The 23,442-nt window shown below is 48.3% G+C and overlaps 1 protein-coding gene across 4 annotated transcripts in view; it reads right to left on the bottom strand.

The window, feature by feature from the left end:
* Positions 1 to 23,442, bottom strand: part of SPEN (spen family transcriptional repressor) — a 71,318-nt gene that overhangs the window by 5,395 nt on the left and 42,481 nt on the right. The window contains exons 4-11 of one of the 4 annotated variants that reach the window (XM_074558345.1): positions 19,069 to 19,229; positions 17,709 to 17,909; positions 16,812 to 16,963; positions 14,181 to 14,306; positions 13,504 to 13,617; positions 12,241 to 12,354; positions 10,617 to 10,717; positions 105 to 8,031 (exon numbers count right to left, since the gene is read on the bottom strand). In XM_074558345.1, coding sequence (XP_074414446.1) covers positions 105 to 8,031; positions 10,617 to 10,717; positions 12,241 to 12,354; positions 13,504 to 13,617; positions 14,181 to 14,306; positions 16,812 to 16,963; positions 17,709 to 17,909; positions 19,069 to 19,229 — 8,896 coding nt within the window. Of the gene's footprint in view, positions 1 to 104; positions 8,035 to 10,616; positions 10,718 to 12,240; positions 12,355 to 13,503; positions 13,618 to 14,180; positions 14,307 to 16,811; positions 16,964 to 17,708; positions 17,910 to 19,068; positions 19,230 to 23,442 lie in introns of all 4 variants that reach the window. The other 3 variants (XM_074558344.1, XM_074558346.1, XM_074558347.1) reach the window with 3 other exon arrangements.

Raw genomic sequence — 23,442 nt, 5'->3', positions numbered from 1 at the left:
AGCAGTTTTCAGCTTCCTCTGATGCTAAGCAGCATTAGAACCCCATTTCACATAAGGAACAGCTCCAGATTCCGGGGAGACAGGTAAAGGGTTTTCCTTCTCACCTGGGACGGGGTCATGCTCCGGGAGGGCAGCCCGATGGGCGAGGCGCCCGGGAACTGCGGATGCCCGAGCTGTGCCGTGTGGTAATTCCTCATGTCGCCGTACACGGAGCGGTAATCGTGGAAGGAGCTCCCGGCGGGGTGCATGATCTGCACCCCGTGTGGGACCACCACGGGCTGCGTCAGGGGCAGCCCTGGCAGCTGGCTGCCCGAGGGCACGCTGAGCAGCCGCGGCTCGCTGTGGGGAGAGTGGGCCATCTTGCCTTCCGAGGATTTGGGAGTCTCTTTGCTGGGCTGCGGGGTCTTACTGACCGGGGGAGTTTTGACGGCCCCTTCGGGCGTGCGGGATTGTCGCGTCTCCGAGTGGTGCTCGCCCACGGCGGCCATGTGCGGGTGCATGATCATCCTGACGTCGCGCGGGACGTTGTACTGCTCCAGCCGCAGGCCGCCGGGGTGCATGCGGTAGTCGGGCTGCATCACCAGCACGTCGGACTGCACCGGGGCTGGCCCGCGGCACACCGCCGTGTGGTGGAAGTGCAGCTCCTCCTCGGGGGGATGCTGGGAGGACAGCGGGGGCATGACGATGTCTCGGATGGGTGCTGGCTGGGGCGTGCTGGATCGCTGGGGTTTCATCTCCATCTGGGGTTGCAGAGCAGCTCGGGGGGAGTGCAGCGCTTCCGGGCGGATGCCGTAGGGAATGCCGGAGAGAGGAGGGGTGTTCATCCTCACCTCACCTTGGGACAGGTGGCCCAGGGACACAGTCTGTGTTACGCTGTGGGGGGGCATGATAACAGATTGCTCGGGATGCATGCTGGATATGTACTGAGGAACGGGAATTCCCGGCGCCAGCATGACCGGGGTGCTGCTGGACAAAGCCGGAGACGAGGTACTGCCGGGGTGACAGGCGCGGGGGAACGGCGACGGCGAGTGCCCGCTGGTGCGTGGCGAGTGCGGCTCCTGCTTGGCGACCCCCAGGTGGGAGATGGCCCGGTCGGTCGGGGTGCTGGGGCCCGAGCTGACGTGGTTCGCTTCCGAGTGCATCTTCCCAGAGAGGGAAGGGTGGTGAGGACTAACCCCAGGACTCAGGTTGGAGGGTTGCAGAGTCTTTGTCTCCACTTTCAGAGCAGCTGGGTCAGAGAGTTTTTTGTTCACGACCATCTGGTTATGGACCAGCACGGGCGGAGTGTTTACGGTCTGTGTCAGGACCTTGCCGGGCTGCGACGCCGGGGTCTGGACAGCGAGGTGGGACGAGTCGGGCTTGTCCAGCGCGGCGCGCTCCTGTTTGACAGAGGAGATGACGGGCGAGGTGTTGTAGGGCTGCGCTCCAAGTACCAACGAAGAATGGGTGGAAACAGTCCCATAGCCCGCCGAGCTCTGGGAGCCTTTGGGTGCCGGCTGGGATGGTGTGATAGGCTCCTGTTTAATCTGAGACTTGGATACAGACTGCTGGAACTCGATGTCCACAGCGCTGGCTGGGGGAATCTGGCTGATCTTGGCACTGATTCGCTGAGGACCTTCTGTCTTCTGCCCTGAGTAACTCAGGAGCACCACACCTTCCGAGGTGTTCACCCGCAGCCCTGGGCTGGACCCAGTCTCCACAGGCCTCTCCTCAATAATAGACATTGATCCTGGATGAAACCTGCTGTTATCATTTGCACTTGACCTCTGCTTGAATTTTGGCGAGGGAGTGTTGACGAGGCAGGTCTGGGTTTGGGGAGCTTGTTTCACCAAGGTGATCCTCGGAGCCTCCTCCAGATCCACGCTGTGGGGCATCCTGCTGATGACAGAAGTGGCTTTGGGAGCAATGACTGTGTTGACCTTTTCCTTCTCACTGAACACTGGCGCTTCAGCCACCGGTGGGTCCAGAACATTGGTGACAGGAACAGCCGGCTTCTCCTCGGACACCGGCTTGATGGCCTCCACGGCAGGGTGGAGAGGTGCCTCCTCCAGGCACGGTGCGCTCACCGGCTCCGTGTGCGTTGTTGTCACGTGTGTGGAGGTTATGCTCGTTGCTGACACGTATTTGGGCTCCATGAGTATCTTCCTCAAAGTGCTGGAGTTTGTATCGATATCCGACGCCTTTGTGTCCGGTGGGAGAGCGGGTGGGGGTGTGGAACGGGCACGGGGCTCTTCATGCCTGACCATCCACTCTGGCACCTTGGCAGCGCCCGAGTGAAGGGGGACGATGGTGGTGGGCACTGGGGTGGGCAGCTTGGCCGCTGCTGCCGCGGGGACAGCAGGAAGGGCTGCGTTCGGGGCACTCGGCGGCGTGATGGCAGCGTTCTCCAGGGGCGAGCGGATCTTGAACCCGCTCTGACTGCCCTCATCGAGGGGGACCGGTGGGGGACCCAGGTCCAAAGGAGCTGGAGCAGGCACCTTTGGAGAGGTGCTGCTCTCAGGGACAGCCTCATGTGCAGCTACAACATCAGCAGCCACAGCCTTGGTGACATCAGAAGCACTTGGCTCCATGGACGCTGTGGGTTTGATTTGCTTCTCCTCCTTTGAGGCTTCTTCAGGTTTTGTCTTTACTTCGTTGGCAGGGGGCGATTTGCTCTGTACTCTCTCCGGCTCAAAGGTGTTGACTTCAGCAACGTCGCCCTTCCTGCTTGTGCTCTTCTTGCGTCTCTGCCGCGTGGTTTTCTGGCGGCCCTTCTCCTTCCGAGCAACTTCAGCCTCCTGCAAGGTCTCAGCCTCCTGTGCAGAGTTGGAAGATTCACTGAAGCTGACCTCAGACTCCTTGCTCTCAGCGTCCAACGCTGTGGGGACAGAGCCAGGCACTGGCTGCACCACAGGCTCGACGGCAGCCTCAGTTTCTAGGATGTTGTTCACTGCCTGATCGGTCTCAGGCTCCATCTCCTCCCGAGGGGACTGCAGCACCAGGGGCTCTGTGGGGATCTCGGCCTCAGACTCAGCAGGATATGTTGGCGGTGCAGGGAAGCTCTCTGTCTCCCCAGAAATATCATTGATGATGGAGCCGATGGCTGCTGCCAGCTCCGTTTCACTGGCCTGGTGTGCAGGTTTATCTGCCTCCTCCTCCTGACGGACTTCAGCCACATCTGTTGTCGGCTCTTTGTAGGCAGCAATCGTTGGAGGAGTTTCAGTGAGTTTCGCAATGTTCTCCACCGCCTGCTCGAGCTCAATCTGCTTTGCTAATTGGGCAGCCTCAGGCGACTGCTTGGGCTCCCGTGTCACCTCCTTTTCCATTTCTGGGAATGAATCTTCTACCTCATTCTTAGAGAAGTGGGGTGGCAGGATGTCCTCTTTTGGAGGGCTCTTCATCTTGGGCGGTGACACCGCCACCGGCTCTGCCTCCTCTTCGGTGGGCCTCAAGGCACCCTTGACTTCATCGACGTTGAGGCGTATTTCTACATTTTTGAGACACACGGATGCCTTATCAACGACGGTTTTGGTATTTTTGTACCTTCCCCTTTTGGATTTCGTAACCTTTTCTGGCACTGGCTTCTTCTCAGTGATCTCAACTGTGGGGATTTCTAGCTGATTTTTCTCCACATCCAGTTCCTTCCGATCACGTTTCTGCTCACCTGCTGCTGGCTCTTTCTCAGCAGCTTTTGCTTTATTGCTGTTGTCACCGATGCTCGATTCCTGACCACTTCTTTCAGCAGCATCTTCAGATTCAGCCACGGTATCGGCTTTCGGTTCATTCTTCCCTTTCTTCCCCTGCTGGCTGGCAGCAGCTGCTGAGTGAGTGTGTGTGAGCTTCTGGGACCTAGGAGACCTCCAGCCCTCTGCAGGTTTAGGAGCTTCCACAGTATCTTTAGTTTCAGCTTCCTCCACCTCTTGTTGTACCGGTTCCGTCTTTATTGGAGAGATCTCCTCCTCTGGCTTACGGCGGGATTTGGGAGGTCTTCCCCTCCTCGGGGTTGTGGGAACAGTAGTCACTGTTTCCTGTGGTTCCTTTTCCACTCTCTTCCTGGTGGATCTAGTGACCTCCATGGAGTCCTTCACTGGAGATGGGCCTTCGTTGTCCCCTGTGGTAGCATAGACTGACCTCACGTTTCTGCGCCTGGTCCGGCCTATCGGCAAGCTCAGCTCCACGTTTTCTGGCTCTGCAGCAGAACTTGGGGATTTAGCAGCATTCCTTGAAACCTTTTCTGCCTCCACCTTCAATTCAGAAAGCTTCTGGGTCTCCCCGCGAGGAGAGCTCGACCTTTTCAGTTTCTCACGGTCAATTCTTTCGCTCTTCCTCGTGACAGGCTTTTCTGTGACATTAGCTGCAGCTGACTGCACAGGAGTCTTGGACCGTTTACTTTTGTAGGACTTTTTATCTTTTACAACCGGAGGTTCCACTTCCATATCATTGTCAGAAACAGGCGGCAGGACCTCAGCAGCCGCCTCCACCTTTTGACTCACCCCAGCATCGGTGTTGGCAGAGGGTAGAGGATTTTCCTCTTTAGGTTCTGCAGCCTCATCTGACTTCTGAACCAGCTTGGGCGGAGGTGGAAGCAGCTGGGCAGCCTCAGGTTCGGGATCTACGCTGATGTCTGCATCAGAAAACGAGGCCCCAGGAGTGGGAGGTTTGGTATCCAAGTACGAAGGATGCTCTGTTGCCACAGCATCTTCCTCTGGCGCCAGGGTTGTAGCAATAATTTCTTTACTCGTTTCTACAACTGGTGGAGGTTCTGTTTGCTCAGGAGGTTCCATTTTGACAGGAGCAGCAAGTTCAGGAAAAGGTTTTTGTTCCTCTGCTGCAGCAGCAGGTTCAGAAGGTTTCTCTTCTTTGACAGAAGCTGGTTCCACCAGGACCTTTTCGCTCACGATTTTCTCGGGAGCGATGGGAGCTGGCTCCTGTGGGAGGACGGTGACTGAAGAAGGACCAACAGCTGAAGAAGGTTTATGTTCTGTTTCTTTACTATCAGGAACCATTTCTGGTGTTTTTGGCCGGTTTTCTTTATCTTCCTGTTTCTCGACTTCTTTTGGCTTCTGATCTTTCTCCTTTTCTTTCTGCTGCATTCGCGTCAGCTCAACAAACCTACTGTGGAAGAGAACCACCGGCTCTTGCACCAAATCAGCCGTGCTGTTCGTCCCATCGGAGGAGGACTGTCTCCCATACAGCCTTCCAGAGATGAAGTCCAGATCATCATCCTTCCTCTCTAAATGCTGCAGGCGTTTGGAGTCCTGTTCAAAGATTGAACTGTGCAAAAACCGAGAAGCGAACAGTTCCTGCCGCTCTTGTTCCTCCTCTTTATGATCCTCTTTTTTATCGTCCAGTTTTCCACCTTCGGAATCTGTTCTGATTTTTTTCTTTTTCATATACCAGGATGGAATAGGTCTTGGAGCCGAGTCAACCTTCTCTTTGTCTTTATTGTTTCTGAAACTAGCAAATCTTGAATCCCAGTCTAGAAAGGACCAGTTTTCCTCTCTGGAGGAAGAGAGGGATTTAGCCCTTTCAAGCAAGGCCTTTGTGTCAGGTGTGATTGTCTTGTCCAATGCAAAAGAGTAGAATTTGTTTCTTTCTAAGGAACCAGACTGGAGTCTTTCCTCTCTTTCACGGAACTTCTCTTCTCTGTCCCTTAATAAAAAAGACAACCTGGAACTCTCTAACAAGGACGAGGCTTTTGGGGAATGGGGCTTGTTTTCGCCATCGTCATCCGAATCTGAAGGCACCTCCCCGGGTTCCAGGTCTCGGACAGACCGTTTCCGTATGCTGTCTCTTTTCACAATGCTGCTGGGAAAGCTGATATCGACTCTCCCAGGCTCTTGCTTCACTTGGGTTTCCCACCTACTTGAGTCTTCCTCAGAACTCAGCACAGAGAGTTTTATTTTAGCCATTTCTGCCATCTGCTCCCTTCTGCTGGAATCATAAGGATTGAATTTCAGCGAGTCCTCCCTCACAGTCATGTTGGAGTATGAAAGACCCTTTTCTTCTATTTTAGGTGACTCTTTGGTTTCCTTCAATGGCATTAACCTTGGAGAATCGATTGTGTCGTCATCCTCGTGGAACGGGAAGTGCCTGATGCTTGGGGAACACGACATCCTTTCGGAGTCCTCACTCACCTGACGAGAACTTCTGTAGTTCCTTTCTCTCTTAGTGCTGATTTCAAAGTCAAACTGATCAGTCTTTTTCCTTTTACTTGGTGGAGAGTCATCAGTGACATCTTGTGGAGGCTTTCCCACCTCATGAACCAGACTCCGCTTCTCATATTCATCCACCTCTTTCTTTGGACTGCCAAACTTCTCTGACTTTGCTATCTCCATTTCCAGCTGCTGTTTCAACCTGCGACTCTGCTCCATCTGTTTCCGGTAGCTCTGCGTGTGGTCAATGTCGATGCTGATTTTCTCCTCTGTGTCAGCCGACTGAGGTTTCTCTTGGCTGAGTTTATGGTCTGGTGTTTCTTCAGGAAGGCTGGAGTAGTTCTTCCTTGTGTCCTCTCTCTCTGTTCCCTGCTCATCCAGCAGCTGTACCTGTTTGTGCTGGGGTTTTACCGGGTTCAGTTTTTTAGGAGGGAGTTCCTGAACTTCCACAGGTTCCTCGGGTGCCTCCATGAGCCTCGCCTGCAGATCCAGGGTGGGACGCATGCCAATCCCACCAACATTAAGAGGGTCCTGAATTTCTTTGGGACTAGTAACAGGAATAAGTCTTTCCAGTTTGAGTTTTTTAGATTCCCTTTTAAGCATCTCCTTCCTCAGGGGTTTTCTCTCCAATTCTCCTTCCCTTAACACTGGTGCTTCTCTAGATGATGCTGTTGCATCAAGCTGCTTTTTCAAAACCATGCGTGCATCCTCTTCATCTTGGCTGCTCCGTTTTACATCCAGTTTTTGCCTGTCAGGTTTTGGATTTGCATCGGCAAAACGCCTTTTACGAGCCTCCAACTTATCTAAATCCACTGCGTTGGCCCCCTCAGAACCTTGCTCTGTCTTCAAGTGCTTTTTGGGTTTCATTTTTCCCTCCTTGTCCACCACTTCAATGTGACTGGCAAGGGCTTTCTCCTTCTGTACCTTGGTTCTGACAGGGTCTAGTTTGGACTGCTCCGACTTGGCTTGCTCAGCCTGGGACGTCTGGGTCTTCTGTTCGAGCAGTGGGGATTTCAGAGTGTCATTATCCAGCTTTGCCCTCAGTTTCTCCAGCGCAGGCTGATCAATCACCTTCCCCTCCTTTTCCTTCACACGGGTCAGCACAACACAGGGCATCAGTTCCAGGCGGTTCTTTGCTGTCCCTTCCTTGTCACCCCTCTCTTTGCTCTGTTTACTGTTGCCCTTCAGTTTTTCTGGGCTGGGCTCTCTCTCATTCTCCTGATCTGTTTCCGAGGACTGAGAGCTGGGCGAATGGATTTTCGCTTTTCGTTTCTGCTTATCTGTTTTCTCCTTTTCTATTTTTTCCAGCTTTTCCTTCCTCACCAAGCGCTTCTCCTTGTCCACCCTCTCCTGCTCGAAAACGCGCTCTTTCTCCACCTTCTCGTTTTTTGCGTATCGCTCCACGCGCGCTTTGTCCAGCTTGTCGTATCGCGGAGGGGACAGCGAGCTGCAGCTGCCGCTGCGATCCGAGGACCTGCTGTAAATCCTCCTCTCCGAGTCGCTCTGCAGCCGCTCCGACTGCGAGGGCGACGCTCCGGGGCTCTGCGGGCGCCGCGAGTGCGTCGGGCTCTGGCTGCGCTCGATCGGCCTCCGCTCGTGGTCTCTGTCGCGGTCGGATTCGAACCGTTCCCGCTCCCTCTCCCGCTCCCGTTGCCTGTAGCTGTACTCCCTGATGTCCTGCTCGTACGGATCTCCCCGGTAATCCCGGTACTCGCGAGGGTCGTCGTAGTATCGTGGGTCGTAGTAGTCCCCTTGGTAGGGATCCCACTCGGCGTAGAACTCTCTGCCCCGAGCTGGGTATTCCCGCCGAGGATCCTCGGGATACGTGCCCGGGGTCCGGACGGTCTCGTAGTAAGTACGGTCAGGGGCGTATTCGTAGGATCCTCTTCGCTCGTCTCTGCTAAACATAAGAATAAACAGATTCTAGTTCTCCTTCTCAACCAGTGTACTCTGTTACCCTAGTTTTTTTGCTACGTAAAGAAACCATTTTCAGATCTTTTTTCCTACTTGCATCAAGGCAGCTGCACACAGAGGTTTGGCAAGGCATCTGTGTGCACTGGACTAAATACTTTTGTTAACTTATCAAATACCAAATGTACTCCACGAGTAATGTCACAACAGCTCTTCCAAGCATTGTTTCACTACCCTCACTCCTTTGTTTTTGTCAAATTCAAACCTTGCATGAAACGAAGGAAAAAGCAACGCAGCACCTGTGCACTCACACAAGGCTGGCAGGGTGAAGACACCCCCTTATGCAGAATCTGAGACCTTCATTTGACTCTGAAAACATGAGTCAAATCAAAGTTCAGGCATGGAACCTCTCCATTACTAAGCAGCAAAGTGATGGTAAGATTTCTTTAAAAATCCTAAGCCCCTGCAAGTGATCTTTTAATTCCCAAATTAGCTCTTTCACTGCATGTGACTTGCTGGCGTTGCCTGTTTACAGTAAAACCAAGTCAACAAACACCAGGCTGTTTATAAGATCAGGTGAATTCATTCAGCAGAGCAAGTCAAGCAATTAATGTTGTTATTTCAGTATCTCCAAGCAGCAAAAATAAGTCATTTGTAAGACTGAACATGGCAGGGAGGTGCAATAAAGCTGGAGTTCAGATTCCTCACCATTACAGTGTTTTTCACACTCTGCACCAAGGTGGGGTCGGGCTCTGCTTCCAGGGAACAGGGACACCAGGAGAGGGAAAAGCCTCAGGCTGGGCCAGGGGAGGCTCAGCTTGGACACCAGGAGGAATTTCCCCATGGAGAGGGTCAGGAGGAATTTCCCCATGGAGAGGGTGCTCAGGAAATGGAAGGGGCAGCCCAGGGAGGTTTGGAGCCTCCATCCCTGGAGGTGTCCAAGGAAGGCCTGGATGGGGCACTCAGGGGGATCGAGGTTGGACTCCATGACTTTGGAAGCCCTCCCCAACCTAAATGATTCTGGGATTCCTCATGGGTTTGTTTGGCTTCACAGTTTATGTTTTATGTTAAAAGCTGGCAACTTCCACCTTTTATGAAAAGCAAAAAATTGAAAAAGGGACAAAATACAGAAGACTAAGACCTCATCCTGCAAGTGAAGTGGGATGTTGTGAAAAGCAGCTGTGAAGTTAAAAATATTGTTTATTTTTTCATGGGTTTTTTTTTCCCTTGGGTCCTATTTAGACTGGCTCCAACTACAACCTCAAGAGAAGGTGGTTTGTGCAGATCCCAGCACCTCTGCAAGGAGGAGCACCTGAAGCTGCAGAATTACAGAGTCACTGCAGAGCTCTCTCCACCGCTCCATGATCCATTATCCCTATGGATCTCCTACTGACTGTGTGAGCAGAGAGTGACAGAGAAGGAAGAACCAGACTAACGTGTGCCCAAACACCAGAAATCAGGATCCTGCTCAGGATTATTCCATGACAAAGATAAGCCCACCTCAGTCCCGTGTGCTAAAAAACACCCAAAAATGCACTTCTCTTGCCTGAATCCGGTGCAGTTCTGAGGAAATGCTTATTGCTGGCACATCACAACATCTGGCAAGGCCTGGGGAAGGCACACTTGTGTTTCCATTATGCAAATTCTGATCACCAATTTCCAAACTCTGCTCGCTTTTAAATCTGCTCATTTTGCATTGTCACACCAATCTATTTTGCTGCAAGAAACTGTTGGGTTTATCCAGCTCCCAGGTACACCCAGCATCATGCTGTGCTGACTCCTGGGCAGGCAGAGCCCTAACCATGAGCCAGGCTCTGGAGGGAATAAAACAGGGGGGTTTCTTCAGTCAGTGAAGGTAAAAAAGCCCAAAATGTGGAGTGTTTCTGTGCCAGGTCTTCAGGGACAAATAACTGGCTGTGCAGCATGTGGTGCCAGCTGCTGCCAAGGGGCAGCCACACAGGACACAGCTTTATTCAAAATAAAAATGCATCCTTACTCAAAATGCATTATTTTATCAAGTTACAAAAAAAACCTGTTGGAAAGAGGGAGGTGGAGGATCAGATTTTACTCTCTGCTCAAGGGCTGAGCAGCAGTTTATCAGACTTTATGTACACCCACCAACACACACATTTCTGTGTTACAGATAAGCTGCTCTTTGCATTCCTAAGCCGTGATGAATGACTCCCAACTGCGTCCTGGTGACCCACCAGAGAAACAGGATACTTAAATATGGATCATGCAGACAACTGAAACCTCCACCTCAGCAGGAATTCCACTCACTGGCTACGCCTCGGATGTGTGAGAGCCTGCCTGCTCTCATCTGCACAGCTTTAGCTTGATCACCTAAATTTAATTTTAACAATAACGAAGAGGTAAAATGCAAAAAACTAAAATGCAGAGGTGTTTTTAATACAACTTAAAAAATAAGGATTAAGTTGAGAGGAAAAAAACTTTTTAAGAATTACAGCCTAAAGAAAGTTGGATTGTATGATGTGGAGGACAATGATTGTAAAAGGATTGTGTAAGGTGATGCTGGAAAACAAAAAATGGAATTAAAATGTTGATACATGCCTTCTTTCTGCCAGCATTTCATAGAAGTCTCTGATATCCTGACCCGTTTTCTCCATGGAATGATAAAATGCCAACTGACTCTCCCGATTAGCAAAGTCCACCTGAAAAAGAAAGGGGAAATCACATTCAGTCACAGAAAATCTCACTCTGCCAACATTTCCCTGTCTGCTGAAGGTGGGAGCAGAACTGAAAATGGGGTAAAATTTAATAAAAAATGTCAAACACTTCCCAATTCTGGCCCTGCACATCCCCAGGAATAAAGACATTTCTCAGTGGAGCTGTGTAACTGCCTCCTTACTATGTTGTTGTTGTAAGCTGCCATCCCAGAGGCTTCTGTTGGGCAAAGCAGCAGGAAAAATACACATTATTATCGTGGTATTGATGTTTTTAATGCCAGGACAGTTCCAAAGTCCTTTTTATCTCAGGGCAGTGCTACAGAGGGTCAGGATTACAAATCCATTCTGGACTCCATGGTGTTTGCCTGGGGTTATAGAGCAGGGAAAGAACCAAGGCTCCTGAACTGCAGCTCCCTGTGCCAGCTGCTCCAAAAATCGGTGTTTTCTAGTACTTAAGCTTATGGCATAGTGAAAAAAAAATTAAGGATTAGAACAAATTTCATGATGTCTATGCCACATAATGGAATATTTTTAACATTCTAGTTCCTGTTCTTTTTTGAATCAGCCCAGTCCTGTGTGTAACCACAGCAATGGAGCCCAGGCCTACATTGGGGGTGTTGCTTATTCCAAAGTCATTAAGCAGCAAGATCCACACAAATTGTGAAACTTTTAAAGGACCACATGCTTTCTGCATTGGAAGGTGACTGATAGCCAACACCACGCTCAGAAACTACAGAACAGCCAACTCCCAGCCCTGGGTGAGGTGGGAAGCTGCTGACACCACAGCTGACATCACTGCCCACTCTTTAGGAGAGGAGGAAGGAGGAGGAGGAGGAGGAAGATAACTCAAAGGGTTGGCTGACACCTCCCGTCCCCAGTTAGTGGGAGTCAGAACAGGCATCACCACATTCACCCAAATCCAAGATATCCCTGTACATGTTAAGTGTTGCTCCAGAAAGAAAAGTACTTTCTGTGTGTGTTTTTAAAGTAATATTTTCAATTATTGTCTAAAATGTGTTGCAAGGAAGGACAAGATGATTTTTAAGGTCTTTTCCAACCCAAACCATTCCATAATTCCATGACTGCATGTGGAGGTTAGTGCACCCCAGAGCCACGGGGCAGCTGGATGCAGCCATGTGTTTTCCTGGAGGAACTCACACCTTCAGATTTCCCTTTTTTAACACAAAAACAGACAAAAGTGTGCCTTGGATTGGGGTAAACGAGGCAGTGACACGGACACCAACACTCAGGAGCTCAGAGAGACAAGTTCAGCGAAACAAACAGCAGAATACTGGAAAAAGGCTTTGTAAGTAACAGTTCAGGATTCCCTGACATCTTGATAAGCCGAGCATAAAAATATAATTTAAGCCTTTGATATGTGGGACATGTGTCAAGTATTCCTTGAGCCTGGCAGTCTGCACTGCCAGCATTTAAGGGGGAAGGCCTAAACACAATTTGTTCCTCTTTTTTTGCCTGTTTTGCTTTGGTTTGGAGGTCATTCTGCACACCTTAATTTTATTCCCACCGATTTTCCTCCCCTTGGTCTCTTTTACAGCTGCTTGTGCATATTCAATCTCATTGTAGAGAACCAGGGCCATGCCTTTTAAGCGGTCAAACACCACCTGTAAAAAACAAAAAAACAAAACAAAAACCAAATAAGAGCCTCATCCACAGGACTTAATGTCAGTCCCAACAAAATCCTAAGTCATGAGGATACCAGGAAGGAAATAATTTTTAGCAAGGTGAATTTCCAGACTTTTCTGATGAGGCATATTGGAATGAAGAGACAATAAAAGGACACGGGACTGCTTTGAATTGTGGATATTGTGGCTTGAGGTATATTATGCCTTTATTTTGTTTTTCTGTATTTTACTTTGAATATTTTTTCTTTGTTGACTGAGTTTTGTATAATTTATTTGTTAAGGGTTTTTTTGTGTGTGTGGTTTTTTTTTTTCTAATTTCCAATGTGTTTTAGGGGGGAAAAAAGGTAAAGGAAACATTTAATCCCAAAGTGGAACCAGATTTTGTTATCAGTCTGCAGTACCACTCACCACTTTTTAAACACCCAATTTCCAAATACTGCCTTTCTTTAGCAGCATAAATGTATTATTCAAGCAACAACAGCTACAATAAAGAATGTCAAAGCTGCAACACAAACCCACAAAAATCCTTTGGAGAGGCCAGACCCTGATCCTGCAAAGATTTACACACGTTGCTTAATTTTAAGCACATCCATGTCCAATAAAAACACACAGGACAACTCCCACACTGAAGTTTAAGCACGTGATAAATCACTTGCATGGGAGAGGCTCCCACTGCATGACAGGGGTGTGTTGCACCATTGTTGACTTTTTCTCTTTTTCCATGTACTTTTGGCACTGTGATTGTCCTGACTGCTTTTAAAAAATCTTTTTTTTCTCAGTCTGATGAAAAAAATCATAGTTATGTCTAATTATGTAATTAGCGAGTATGAGTAATTACGTAATTAGACTGTTGTTCTTCCAACTAACATTTAAAAAAATTTTACTGGGGAGAGACTGTACTGCACAAGAGCAACAAATGGTTTCCAATGCTCAATATCTCGGCTCACTCAAAATAATTCTTTTTGCTTGCTGTCTATGTTGACAGAGCCCTGTCAGCCAAATTCCACCCCAGAGAGAATTTTTTTCTACCTGAGCTATAAAGCCCTGGACAGGGGGGTTGAAAGGACAGGATGGGAAGAAAGGAAGACAGTAAGGACTCGGAAGCAGATGCCAAAGCCTCCCACCTACCTTCACCACAGGCCCGTAGCGGCAGAAGTGTCGGGTCAGATACTGATCCGTAACGTTTGTGGAAAGCCCATCTAACCACACGCAGTTTGTAGGCATGCTCTTCCCAAAACCCAGCTGGACACAAAAGGGCAAAACTTCCATCAGTACAGTGCACAAGGGTTAAACTCACGGATCAGAGCCTGCCTGATGAAAGACTTATCTGGAGAAAGCTGTTGTTTGTATGGGTTTTCTAAAATTAGCATCTGGTGCAGGTGCAAGACAAAAATCAAAGAGCAATTAATGAAAATAATTCTGCTTGTTTAAACAAACAGAGTGTTTGACAACATTGGGTTCTTCTACAGTTTGAATGTCTGAGAAGTGACAGGTTGACAGCTCTGGGCCCTGACAGGCCCCGTTTGCCATGGGGAGGGGGATGGACTCCCAGCACTGCCCTGCCAATTGGTCCTAACAGGCCAGGGAACGTCAGACTCTGAGTGCTCAATCCCAGGACTGTGTGTGCACAGAGCCTACAAAAACGCTGATTAATCCCAATCAGGTGTTGGTTGAAACCATCACGCTCTGATATGACCTCACATTAAAAACCATCTTACTTCCATAAAGTACCTCACTGCAAAACATCCCACGATGCAGCAGCGGGAGACACAAGGAGGATACAGTCCAGGGGAGGATTTCTTTACCTTCAGCCGGTTATTTCCAAGATATTCCCCATCCATCTTCTTAATGGCTTTGCAGACGCTGGCGATGTCGCAGTACTGCAGAAACGCGTACTGAGGGACGCCGTTCACCTTCTTAATGTCGATGTCCTGGGGACAAGCACAAAACACAACAGCCCACAGTCAGCACTCAATCCCATCTAAGAGGACTTGTTTTGGTTTTTTTTTTTCAGGGACACGTGGCACAGCAAGCTCTTTAATTAATATTTTCTTCAGAGGGAGGATTTAAACAATAGTAGACAGTTAAAACTTTGCTGTTCTGCTGCATCTCAAAACCAAATCCTTACTGAGCAGGGAAAGCTCTTTATCCCGCAGATTTAAAATCCAAGCCTGCAGAACTAAGCCTGACCTGATCAACAAACACCAGCTTTAGGCTGTTAATACTATATCAAGAAGAGACAATTCAGGATCAAAGAAATACAGATTAATTTTCGCTCACAAAGGCTCACGAGAAAACAACCTGCTCCGATCCTCATCTCTGAGCCAAGCCGGGCTTCTTTTCCAAATAATCATGATCCATCCTGTTCCTAGAAACACAAAGTGATGCTGGACTCATCTCTTGAACCAGTTTGACTCATGGCAAAGGCAAAAAGAGTCTCAACTTTGGTTGCTGTTGCTCTCTAAAACCAAGCCACCATGGGCCCATTCACAAGTACAGCCAGAGGCTCACAAAGCCAAATAAAGGCTGATTTTAATAGATTTAAAAAAGCCCAGCAAGCCAGGAGCTGACATTTGGTTAACAAACAAGCTCAGCACTAGCACTGGAAATGTACCCAAAGCCTCTGAACAAACTCATGATACTATGATTCATTCCAAGCTGAAAATAGGAGGTGGAGGGTTTGGCTTTATTTGCTGGAATAGCAGGAGTTGCCTTTGTGAGCCACATATGGATCTAAGCACAAATGTTCCAACATCCAGGACAGGCTAATTTCATGGTTAATAAATTTAGGGACAAGGCAGCACTTTGACACGGTCTCACCCAACAGCTCTTTATCTGGGAAAACAGAAGTAAACAGGGAGATTTACACAACTATTAGACTCCTACAGCCCAGGCCTAATGATTAAAGTGAAATATTAATAGAAAACTACATTTCCAAGTGTCTGAAGTAGCACAACTGCAACCATGGCAAATTATACTTGACCACTCACCCTGGGCAAGCAATTCCTTGTGACAGGCAAATAAAGTATCATTATTGTGCTCATTACCCCTCAGGAAGGTTATAAAGCTGGTCCCTCCTGCACCTGAGCTTGCAAGTTTTCCTGGAAACGGCGAGGCAGCGCTGCCTCCCAATTCTGAGCCATTAATAATGCTGACAGGGAGCACCACAGCACACAAAAGCCAATTTACACTAGCACTGATAAGCATCTTTATCAGGAGAGTTCTGCTGCTCTAACACTGGAAAAGGGTTCAAGCCACAGACATGGCACGAATTCATAAATCACTATTGATGTCAAGGATACAGCAAAGTCTGCACACACAAGGGCTGCCAGACATCAAAAAATGGGGATTTTATATTTGTTCACACTGTACATGGAAGCAACCTCCTTTTCTTTTGGGGAGCAGCAGGGATGGGGCTCCTGGAATGTGTGACTGATTCCTCAGCTGCAGCAGACATGTCAGAGCAGAGAGAAGGAGGCACAGCACATTCACAAGCACCCACAGCTGACAGGGAGAGCACAAACTGTCTGAAGCCCAGACTCAACAGGAATCCCAGAATGGATCCCAGAATGGTTTGGGTTGGAAGGATCCTTACAGCTCATGCAGTTCCACCCCCTGCCATGGGCAGGGACCCCTTCCACTGCCCCAGGCTGCTCCAAGCCCCCTCCAACCTGGCCTTGGACACCTCTAGGAATGAGGCAGCCACAGCTGCTCTGGGCAACCTGTGCCAGGGCCTTTGCACCCTCCTGGGGAAGAATTCCTTCCCAATATCCTGCATAACTCTGCCCTCCTTCACCCTAAGCCTTGTCCTCTCACTCCATGCCCATATGAAAATCAATTAAGCAGGATAGTTGCAAAACTTATGTGGAAAATTTCGTTAAATATAACATTGATGTGAATTGACAGAAAGCCATGAGCAGAGAAGAGGGGGCTGCTCTACCTCGTCTGGACACTTCTCCTCAGCTGAAAACCCAAATCCCTCACGTGCCATCACTGATCCCTCTGCTCCAGTCCCCTCTGCCTGGGCATGGATGGGGCTGCTTCCACACACACTGACCAAACTCCCTGTTCCAGGAATCAACAGGAAACTCAGATTCACACAGTTGTAGGAGTCAATGTGAGAACATCACCTGGCACATGCACACCCCAAACACCCAGCCAGCTTTGGAGCTACCAGGAGAGAATTACCAGGAGAGACATTTGCTGTAAACACTCCTAGGACTGTTTTTCCTGCTAAGCTACCCCTCAACATTCGTATGCTGAACTCTGAATACAAAGAAAAGCTTTCAGGTATATTCCAGCAAGATGAGTGACTCAGATTATTACCGAAAGACTGAATTATCAGTCGTTGACAGATTTAGCAGCACTCAGAGCATTTCACAGGTCTGTACAGAGAGGGGGGCAGTGCCACCCCACACAGGACACCACTCACGTACCACTATTCCCCCAAAGCGCTGGAAGATGTTGCGAAGGTCGTGGTAGGTGGTGGTTTTCTCCAGGTTGCCAATGAACAGAGTTCTCGTTGCCTTTGGGTGAAACTCATCTATCCTTTCATCCAAAGGACGAAATTCATTCTCGCTTTCGGTTTCTAGGATAAAAAGAAAGCAGGAAATTTGTAATAATTGGAGATTTGGATCATGCTGGTTTATTCAGGCCTCCTTGATCTGAACAAGGGTAACCACTGTCTTTGAGAAAAACACCCAGTACTGCACCCATGACTTGTTATTGATGTGGGATCAAGAATCTTTATATTCCACAGAGGAATCTGAGCATCCTCAGGTGAAAGGGAGCTGCACCTTTCAAATGCTTGTCTGGAAATTTACCAAGTATCAATGCTTGAGTGCATGAATTCCAGTAAGGCTTCCCTGTGCTTGGGGAAGAGCACGTGGCAGGAGTTTGTTTTCAGGAATCAATTTTTAAAGAAGCCATTGAAATGCAGTCTGAGAACTTCACCACGTGCTCAGGGCTGCAGCTCTCACTGGCTGGTCACGTGGGCTGTGCTGCCACAGCCTCCAAACGCAGCACTCGTTGGCTGTTTTAATTAAAAGGAGACGAAACGAGGCTGGGAGGACTCAGTGCTGTGCTCACACCACCCACTGGCAGCTGCTCCACCGAGACACAGCAGATGAGATCGTTCCTTGCAGCAGATCCCACTCTTTGGGAGGATGGCAGCTTTCCTTCTCTCTTGCTGTTTGATCCAAGAGCATCCACTCTTTTTGCTCCGGAGTTTATCGTGGCATTCTCCCCAGTTTCTTTAAAGCATGCTTCCTACTTTGATTCAGCCTCTTTACAACAGCTTCTAGCGTCCCATGGGAGAAGGGCATGGATCTTACCTGGTCCTATCCAGGCTGTGACTTCAATCTGCATGCCAAAGAAGAGCTTTCCTTTGGAGGCATTCAGGGCTTTCTCCTGGTCCTCCTGCTGCCGGAAGAACACGAGCCCGTAGCGCTCCTCGGACGCGCCGTGGATCTGCACCGACGTCACCTTCCCGTACTTCTTGAATTCGTGGAAAAGTCCATCTTTAAGGCTTGTATCTAAACCAACAAATAAACATTAATACTGCAGAAACGTCACTCCTACCAGCTCAGCAGCACCCTAAAAGACTCAACATGAAGAACTCTGACTGTCTTCCTGAAATGTGACTTCATCCCACTTAACTCTGTGCTCACACGACTGCCCTTTTTAATTTGGGATGTTGATTTTGACAGTGTCCAAAGTTTCTTGCTGATCCTTCTCTTTTAAACCCAAGAAACTGCACACATGAGGTTTTACATGGCTAAAGCTGGTGGTGGATGGTTTTTGCTTCTAAGAGACACCCAGCTCCAGGCAAAGAAGAACTAACAGGGATACTTGATTAAAAATCCCACAGGAATACTGTGCACAGCTGGGATGAGGTGTCTGGAGTGGAGGCTGGAGTCACACAGCATTCAGTTCAGTCAATTCAGAAATACAACCAGGCAGATTCATCAGATTTTGCAGATCTGACTCAGCCCCACACAATCTGTCTGGGATTTGTGGGATATTGACCTCAGCTCTGTGTCCTTTCAAGGAATATGAAAGGCATTAAATCTATAGGAAGATACCAACACGTGAGGTAGCCTGCTCACAAGATTAACAGATATTATTTTAGCTCAGCCAGTGCTGCTGCATCCATGAATTATGTTAAAACTGTTTCCCAACTGATGGCATGCTGGTTTTTCCTGTGGGATCTCTCCCGTGCTCAGCACAGGGAACAGGGAGCAATCATGGGCGCCCTCAGCACGTGGTTTCCTGGGTTATTTTCCATGCAACATACATTGCCTTCACAAATATGCTCAGGGGTGTTTTAAAGCACTCAAACTGCAACAGAAAATCCTTGACTTTTTGGATTAAAAAATAAGTTGAAGCAGGGTGAGATAAAGCAATCAGTTTTAAGTTAAAAATGGGGACGTGTCAGTTTTTTCCCTGGGAAAGTCCACATTACTGTTGGAAGCACCAGTTCCAGGAGCTGGAAATGCCCAGGACTTGGAGCTGGGACCAGCAGGGTTTCTCACAGATGGTCACTAATTAAGCAATTTTCCCACTGTCACACCAGAACAGAGGCAGAAGCAGGGAGAGAATCCCATCCTGGGAGGCAGCACGTGGCTGCCGTGTGTCAAAGACTCAGTACAGGTTACCCCACCAGTCCCAGCCCCTTTTCCTGAGTGAATTTACCTGTTGAGCGCACTGGAAGATTTTGCACCTTGATGCCAAAGCTCTTCCTGGGCTCATCCTTCTCCAGCGACGGCAGCAGCTGGGACGCGGGCGCGGGCACGGCCGTCGACTGCACCGAGCGCGCCGGGGACTCGTCGCTCGAGCTGCTGCTGGAGTCACTGCTGCAATGGCACACAGGGAAGCACAGGTGAGGGCAAAGTCACCCAGGAAATGGTTATCTTATTAAAAAAGCAAAATTTCAGAGTTTCTGCCCATCCACAGGGCTTCTTTCCTTTTGTGGCCGGTTCTGTTGCTGTGCTGCTGCCTGCTATTCACACAGATTTAAGTGTCTTCCTACCAATAGCCCCCTCCAAAGCCCCCAGAGGAGACAGGCAGGGAAGTGGAATGTGGGTAAAATGTCAGGGAGATCCTGTTACCCACCCTGACACCCTGGTGGAGATTTAATTAAGTGTAATGCAACGTTGGACCGGCTCAGGAGCTGTGTAGGAAGAGTGGAGAAATACAGGGAGGATGCACAGGTCTGACAATGCCTCAAAACCCCTCCCAGCACGCTCATGTACAGGAAAGAAATATTATTGTGCTCTCAGGCACCTTCCCTGAAAAGATCTGTACTCCAAAGAGACCTCGTGTGAAAATCATTTTGGTCACTGCTTGGGAACAGCCTGGATAGGTGGGAATGTCCATGTCCCTGTCCCAGCCATGGCCCAGGGTGGATCAAGATGATCTTTGAGATCCCTTCCAGCTCAAACCATTCTAGGATTCTCTATGAACCAGCAAACATTATTTCCTGGCTCAGCCTCAATCTCCAACTGCAGACATGAAGAATTCAGACCCGAGAACACCTTTTATAAACAATAATTACAGCGGAAGAGAATTTGCATATTAGATCACAGAGGGAGCCAATCTAACCCACAGACTCAGGATCATTCGGTGCTTCGAGGAGAGGCAGAAATACAGAGAATATCACGTTATTAAAGCTTGCCCAGTGGGGACACGTCATCCTGCTTCAGTGGCTCATTTCTTCCCCGAGGCACGAGGGCTCAGAACAGCGCTAAAAATAATTTTGTCTGACATAACCCCGGAGACTTTCATTCTCCATTACACGAGCAGCCTTCGAAAAAATTCTGCTGGAATTTTAACTCGGAGGCTGGAGGGGGGGAGATGTGCCACGTACTAAAATAACCCTGGCAGTCTGAAATTCGCTGCTTGATTGAATTTTTATATTCCTCTCCACGTCGTATTAGAAAAACGATACGCAAGTTTATCTTTTTCTTATCTTAAATATTTCATACCCTTCTTACAAACCTTCTTGCCATTAAACCACTTAACTTTTCCATTTCTTTTCTCAGGGAAACCATTTCAGGCTTCTAGTAATTTCCAAGATTTGATTTTGTGAGCTCTTCTACTGCTTTTTTTGTGGGTGTTTTTCTTCAAACGTTCAAAAAACCTGGTTTTCTTTCTGAACATCTTGGTGCAACGAGCACCATGGCACGTTCCCAAAAGCCCTTGGGCTCTGTCCCCATTATATTTGGAGGCGCAGAAGGGAAGACAATCTCTGTCCCAAAATACTTACAAACAATCCAGAAGGATATAAAAACAGGCCAGACCAAAATAAAACACAACAAAAAGGGTCAAAAATGCAGAAGCAATAATAAACATGAGAAACTCTGCTGCCGGTCTCACCCTCTCATTACAACCCTCCCACCCCATGCAGCCACTTCACACGTTGGTGCCTTTCCCACACATTCTCCTCCTACTCCTCCGGCCCCAGAGGAGGAAGTTCAGCATCACTTTGGGAGAGGAGTGAAAATAAAGCCATGCCAGGAATGGAGTGAAAAACTGAGCCCTTCCCCAGCTGCCCTGCACCAGCCAACCTCTCGCTTCGTGGATAATAAATAACATTTCCCTTCCCAGCTACAGTCCCTTGTGCTTGCCAGCAAGCAATCTCCCACCATCAAGATGTCCCTTCACAGCCTCATTTTTCTGCTAAATTGGTAAAATGCCTTTATTTCTGTCTCATCTGTACACCCTCCTTTTGTGCCTTCTTCATTAATGAACTATTTCATCATTGAAAGTGAAGAGTGGTGTCCGGTTTTCGGCTGTTTGGATGGCCTGGAAAGGCCCGGGGTGGCTTTGGGCAGCCCGCGTTTCAAAGGACGAGAAGAGGCTTCAGTTCTTCTTTCGGTCTCGGTGTTTATTAATTGTTTATCTAAAAGATTTTCTCTCGGCTCGACAGAGCTCTGCTCAGCAGCCAGCCATGAGCACACTGTCTCGCCCTTCAGGCAGTCACCTATCTTTATACCCAAAGTTACGTGTACAATATTTATAATTTTTCTCCAATACTTTTTACCCTTATTGCCCGGTGCACTTTTAGTAATGACCAATCTCAAAGTGCCACCATCACCACAGAAGATGGAGGAGAAGAAGAAGAAGAAGAAGGACAGGACACGCCTCAATTCTTCTATCTTACTTCTCTAAACCCCCCTGTACAGAAATCCTAAACCCTTAACTTATCCCTTCACCATTCACCCCGGTGAAACCCTCCTATCCTCATACAGGTGTCGTCTCCCGTGTAGGATCAAAGTCCAGCCACCAGACACTTCTGGAACATTCCAGGACTCCCGAGCCCCCCAAGGGTGCTCTCGGTGACTCGGCACCTCAGTCCTGAGGTGCTGAATTCCCACAGAGTGGAGCATTTCTTCCTCATCTTTACTCCATTCCACTAAATCACCAAACTGAAGTTCTTCTCTACAGCATTTTGGGAGAAAAGCAAACCCAACCCCACAGGAACAGGCCCTCAGTGTGCTCCAGGAGTAACATCAGCCATTGGCTGCTACTGGGAAATAAACTGGCAAAGAATAGAGAAACTTCTTCAAACACAAATATAGGGCAGAGAATGTGTGTGGGGAGAAACTGAAAATAATTCCCAAGCTGACAGCAGCTCCATGTGGTTCAGCAGCCCCTGGGAAAGGCAAAAATAGGATTTTAGGGCTGCAGAACCCTCTGCCCTGTGCCCATTTCCAGTTTCCCTTCTCACATCTTGATGATCCCAAAGCCCTTAGAATTGCAGTGGGCTGAGATTGCATCTCTCGGGCAAGAGGCAGCACTGAATTGAGCAGTGCTCAATTTAGAATGGAGACAGGTTATTTTTACAGTTTGGGTTTTTTTATGATATTAAAAATATGGAGCATACTGTTAAAATCACAGCATTCCACTAGAAAAAAAATATTATCTTGGGATAATACCATTAAATATCCAAGTGATGACACAGCAGGGCAACAGAGTGATAAATTCTACAAAAGAACCTGAATTCTGTGCAACTTTGGGAAACAAGGATCATACTGGTAACTTCCATTTCCCCAGGGAGTTTTAAGGATATGCGTCCCTTAGCAAAGCAAGACTTTCTGAGACATTCCAGAAAAAAAATAAAGTCATTATTTCCTGACTATTTTTAGACAAGAAAAAAAAAAGATTGAAAGAACAATCCCCCCCTTTCTTTAGGGAAATCCCCATTGCTTTTCCAATTGAAGAAACATGGATATAATAATTCAAAAGTAAGTCAAAGGTTTGATGTTCTGTGAATGGGAGAATGATGGAAGAGTTAATTATAGCTGCTGTGTCACCCAGTTATAGCTCACAGCACAATCAAAATAAAGCATCTGACAGGGAATTATGTGGAGTCTTGAGCAGCAAAATGCAACTCTTTTTCAGCTTTAAAAATATACAGATCTGAAGCCTGAAAGCTGCTCAAGGACAAGTTCCCAGAATATTAAAATGAGAATATGGCTTTGCTTTTCCCTGTGAGTAATTTTGAAAACAACCACCCGTTGCCAACGCAGAAAATAAGTTATTAAAAATTCTTCTGGCAAAAGTGGGTTCATAAAGCTTTTAGAACGAGCTAGGGAAATTTTAACACGGCAACATAACAGGATAAAACAACAGCTCTGATAATCTCCTCTTTTAAAATATTCAAAGTATCACTAGGTTTTGGGGCAGGTCAAAAATAGCTCTGTAACTTCATTTTGGGCTTCCGCTAGCAGCGTTAAAGGCGGGGTGATTTTTTGCAGAAGCAGAGCGTGCTCTGGCACTCGGCCTTCTCCCAGCACGGCAGAACCTGCTCTGCCACACGGCTGGGAAGTCAGCGGAGCACAAAGCCAGCAATGCCAGCACGCCGAGGAACCGAACCCCCAGCGCTGCCACAACACACAACCAACGCTGCCCCACAGCCCGAGCGCTCCAACGCCACCTCGGATACTCCTCTGTCCAGTCCAGATATTTCTAAAATCATTTTCAAAATCACTTTCACTCTACAGCATCACGGCATTGAAGTATAATTATTTTTGCGTTTTACTGTCGGCAAAATTAGATGGGAAA

This window comes from Zonotrichia albicollis, chromosome 25 (genome assembly GCF_047830755.1).
Source record: "Zonotrichia albicollis isolate bZonAlb1 chromosome 25, bZonAlb1.hap1, whole genome shotgun sequence".
NCBI lineage: Eukaryota > Metazoa > Chordata > Aves > Passeriformes > Passerellidae > Zonotrichia > Zonotrichia albicollis.
This window is presented reverse-complemented; position numbering and strand designations above follow the sequence as displayed.